The 4,764-nt window shown below is 37.1% G+C and overlaps 1 protein-coding gene across 4 annotated transcripts in view; it reads right to left on the bottom strand.

The window, feature by feature from the left end:
* PRKACB (protein kinase cAMP-activated catalytic subunit beta) overlaps nucleotides 1-4,764 on the bottom strand; it is an 80,799-nt gene that overhangs the window by 44,389 nt on the left and 31,646 nt on the right. For all 4 annotated transcript variants that reach the window (XM_019501516.1, XM_019501519.1, XM_019501518.1 and 1 more), the window contains 2 exons: nucleotides 3,000-3,061; nucleotides 1,926-2,054 (listed from right to left, as the gene is read on the bottom strand). In XM_019501516.1, the coding sequence (XP_019357061.1) occupies nucleotides 1,926-2,054; nucleotides 3,000-3,061 (191 nt within the window). The remainder of the gene's footprint in view (nucleotides 1-1,925; nucleotides 2,055-2,999; nucleotides 3,062-4,764) is intronic.

The raw sequence follows: 4,764 nt of genomic DNA, 5'->3' as shown, positions 1-4,764 counted from the left end.
AAATAAGGTTTTCCTCCCCCTATTTATCATGGGTTAAACACCCCCCCCCCCACCTCTAATCCAAAATGAGGAGCAAGGTGTGGTGGTGGGAGGCAGGAGTGGCTGCTGTAGCTCTGACTCTGGCCCAGGGTTGGGGTTACAGCTACAACTGCTGCCCACCCCACTGCAGCCTCTGCCCTCCTCTCCTCACTCCCACCTACCTTCTGTCCCTTGGCTTATCCTCCAGGCAAGGTTCTGATCCTGCTCCAACCTGGGGCTGGAAGCAGGTAGCTACTCTGGCCTCAGCTCAGTCTAGTAGCAGAACTGGCCTGGGCTCCAGTTCCAGACCAGAGCTGCTGCCACCACTGCTACTGGGACAGGCTGAGCCTAGAGCAACTATACTCCCCCTGCCCAGGTTTGGAGTGCTGAGAGAGCCCTGCTTGGAGGCACAGGCAGCAGATGGGTGTGAGGAAGTGGTTGCAGGGGGCCTCCAGGCAGGGCAAGTGCTGCGGGGAAGGGGACAGATGGGAGGGGTCAGACTGTTTAAATGCCCACTTACTGCCAATCCCCCAGCATTTGCCACCACACTGCATCCCCGATTGTCTGTCTCCCCTTTTGCCTCCCTGCTGTCCCCCCTGCTTTTCTGCCAGTGCTTACCCTGCTGGAGTGGTGGAGGGGGGATGAACTTACGATGATTTGGATAAAAATTACATTCAGTACATGAAAAAATGTAATAAATGTATACATTTTCCATGTGTGGAATCTAATGGGGGGGGTGTTGTCTTAAATTCACAGTCCTCTTGGATTCAGATAGATGCTGTAAGTACTTACGTGCTAAAAATGGGACTGAGACTAACTTATTTTACAAAGTTCATGTTCTAGCCAGAAGATGACTATGGACATTGAGCTATAAATCAACATTTCCACTGTTACATTCTCATAACAGTGCCAGACCTCACAGTGAATTTTCCTTATTCTGCTGCTTAAGTTAATTGTATCATGCTTGCACAGAGATCTGGAATCTGGATCCCATCCTTTAGAATTCATTTTAACAGTCTGCTGCAAAAAGCAGTAAACAGCAGGCTTCTGACCTCTGTCCTACCATACCAATTAGGAAAGAATTCTATTTCCTCTTCTTTCACTCCAGCATCGAGTAATCATTCCCTTAATGTTCCAGTCAGCCAATATATCCACACCCTATTACAAGGAGTGGAAATGCTTGTAATTAAGTGGACACTGCACTGATGTCCTCTTAATTATACTAAATAAGGGATTTAGAAACAGTTGCATGTGACCTAATAATTTCTTAAATGTGAAATATTTTTGATGGTTTAAACGGCAATATAAAATAGTAAATAGGGGCTCTATAAAATTTGAATTATTTTAATTGCTGTGCAAATATTCAGGCCGTTTTCCCTAATCAGGAACAAACTGCCTACTGTGTTGTACCATACAAATGCCATCCAATGCCAAAAATCAATGCAAAAATATTATTTTATTGATTAAATTTTACAAAGAAATTACTGGTGCTTAAAAAGAAATCCATTATATACATAGAGAGTACAGAACAATGTGTGCGGTGGTGAGGAGGAAGGGCAGAAAGAACAAGAGAGAGGAACTAAATGTTTCACTGAGGGACTGAACTATGAGCATCTGCCAAGAAACATGTTTTGCTATGACTAGGCAGCAATTCTGAAGATTACATTATTTTACACATCATAAGGATTCAATATTAAAAACAAGAGGCTGAACGAAGAAATGTTAAAGAACTATTTCACCTGCAGCTTCAGTGGTGGCTAAAAGTTGCTGTAATATTTTCATTTTCACATTATGACAACACATTTTCTTTCCAAGCCACAGATAACTATTTAAAATGAGATTATATTTTATGCTTGCAGAAGCAGTGTTTTCACCACAGAAATATTGTAACTGCAAAATGTACCAACCTTCTGTTTGTCCAGTATCTTCATAGCATAATACTGTTCTGTGGATTTGTGTTTTACCAACATAACTCTCCCAAATGACCCCGTTCCAAGGGTTTTTTGTCTCTCAAAATCATCTAGGCCAGCAGTATTCTATGTGGACAAATAAATAACACACTCATAAATATTATTTGCAATTGACCTAAAGTTATAGGAAATAGAATAGTTTATCGAAGAAGCTCGATAAAATTAATTCTATGAAAGACAAGTGAAAAAGAGTGTTAACTAATGTAATATTATTTACACATAAGAGCTTTTACTAAGAGGTTTCTCACAGTACTCATTCAAACAAAATTTGGACTTCTTTATATGTATTATATTTAATTAATAGAAATAGCTATGAGGGTGGCATCTGCCTATCAGGGAACAGAAATTAGCTGCAACTAAACCACATTAGCATAAAAGCAGCTAAACAAAATCCCAAAATAGACTATACCTAAAAGCACCACTATGGCTCTAGAATAAATGCTAATGGTAACTATACATGGACATGTGTTATGGAATTATTTATTAATCATCTAGAATACACAGTACAGAGACATTTATAAAAGTGAGCATCACCGCATTATTTGAATACTATTTTCAAAGTTAATATTTAAACCATTTCTACCAAATATACTTTTCATCTTTCCTTATCACAAGGGAGTCTTTTTCTTTACAAAATGGGGTTGCTAAATCAGGAGAGAGATTTCTAAGACGACTATTCAAGATATGCCAAAGTTTCCTCATCATGAACAGTTAGTTGTAACATGTCATAAACACGAGAAAGTTTAACAGAGCTTGAAACTTCCAAGGATTAAATAAATCCACAGCCAAGAATCTATCACTCCAAACGCCCTTTCCTACAGCTACTGAGACCTCTACCTTGAGGAGAAACGAACATATCATCCCTGTTGATCCTAGCTGCGATGACAAAAATGGATTGCTATTCTCAGTTTGGACACTGAACAGCATGTGTATTGATGCCCAACTCATTATCACATAAAAATGTAATATTAAAAAAAAAAAAAAAGATTGAAAGCTTAAGCAGTTCCTTACCTGAGGAGGGCTTTCCCATTTTCTTAAAAAATCTTCTTTGGCTTTGGCTAGGAACTCTTTCACTGAAAACCAAAAGATATTCCTTTTAGTACAATTTACCAAACATGTAAGGTAGAAATTTAAAATAACTATGCTTAGACGGTAGATATAGTTATTTTTTTCAAGTACCTGATAATATACTAGTATATAAGAACTGAAGAATGACGTTTAATTGCCTTCACTCTACATGAAGCAAGCATCAGTGCCTCTAATATTTCTACAATATCTCCAGTGGACCTCTAACCCTCCTGGAGTACTACATCTTTCTATACATGTTGCTTAAACTACTTCAGATCTAATTAGTCACAATACTGTACACGCAAGCAGGCTTTAAGGTGATGTTAAGCATTTTCAAACTGTTTGGAAAAAAACTTGCCCTTATAAATCTACATCCAAATAGGGCAGACTATTTTAAATTGTATTTTCTTTCCATAACTAGAAAACAAAATTATTTTTGTTGCTTCTGTCCCCATGCCCCCCATCACCTTTACTTAAAGGCTGTTTGCAACTCAAGGACTAAGTGCATAGCGTTACTGCAAGCAAAAACAAAAACACAGGGCTACACCACCACTGCACATTAGAGATGCCCACAGTCAGAGAATATACTTTTAAAATATCCATTCTGCATTGAAACTATAGCAATGTAGTAAGAGTACAATTCTGAGTGACTGTTTAAAATGTGCACTAGTATATATGATAATCTAAGATCATTTTTCATCTGTTTTAATCCTCAAAGATCATTATCAGCCAGGGCAGTATAAATTATTTTACTGACGTAATGATAAAACAGAAGCTGTTTCTATTTTTATTGCCATTGCAAAATATTCAAAAAACTAAAATGAAAAATCCATGGTAGTTTTTCTTGGCATCAATCCACATAATCCAACATTAACAATGACAGGCATTCAATACTGTTGTTTTCCTATAGGCAATTTCTAAAAACATCCAAGAATGTTGTAAGTCTTTTTTGAGCAGGATGCAGAAACACATTTTAATAAGGGCATTTAGTTTCCACTACTCATAAAAAGACAACCTTGGTTTAGAATTAGCTAGAAAAAATCATGTGATAAGGCAAGAACTTCCTGCTCTTTGCCGCTAAAGAATACTGTTTTATCTACACAGCAGATTTTTATACATCTAACCTTTGACTGCTGCTTTAACACTGACACAGCTTCTGCAGTGCTATCAAATGGCAGAAACCATACAGTTGACTATTCAGTGTTTGACTACTATGATATTTTCTTGATCATTTTTGTACAAATACCAATGGATAGTCTATGTTGGGCTCCCACCATTACTGGCACTGGCAAGATGCATCAATCTAGATGGAATTTAAAAAAATCCTCAGAGCAGATGCAGCCTAGATGAAGGCTAGGGCACTGTTTAAATAGAAGCATTGTATCTATTGCATGGTTATTAACTTCTAATTAGCTTTGATCTCTTTTTTTCTCTTCCAGAACATTAGTTTAAAAAGGAACATGAGGAATATACTCATTATTTCTGGCAGTAGGAACCGTGTAAATAGAAATACAGTATTCAGTAACCAGAAAAAAGAGTTTTGTAATGAAGACATTGTTCTAATCAGTGTTCAATTACCTACAATTAAAAATTTTAGTCACTGAAGAAATTGGCACATACACTCTGAAGGAGAAAAACATTTCCTTTGCCTTTGAAACTATTTTTTTTTTTTTTTTTTTTTTTTTAGGTTTTTTAAAAAAAAATTTTA

Source organism: Gavialis gangeticus, unplaced genomic scaffold, assembly GCF_001723915.1.
Source record: "Gavialis gangeticus isolate Ggan-Ray unplaced genomic scaffold, GavGan_comp1, whole genome shotgun sequence".
NCBI classification, from domain to species: domain Eukaryota; kingdom Metazoa; phylum Chordata; order Crocodylia; family Gavialidae; genus Gavialis; species Gavialis gangeticus.
Note: the sequence above shows the minus strand (reverse complement) of the source record. Positions and strands in the feature narration are given on the sequence as shown.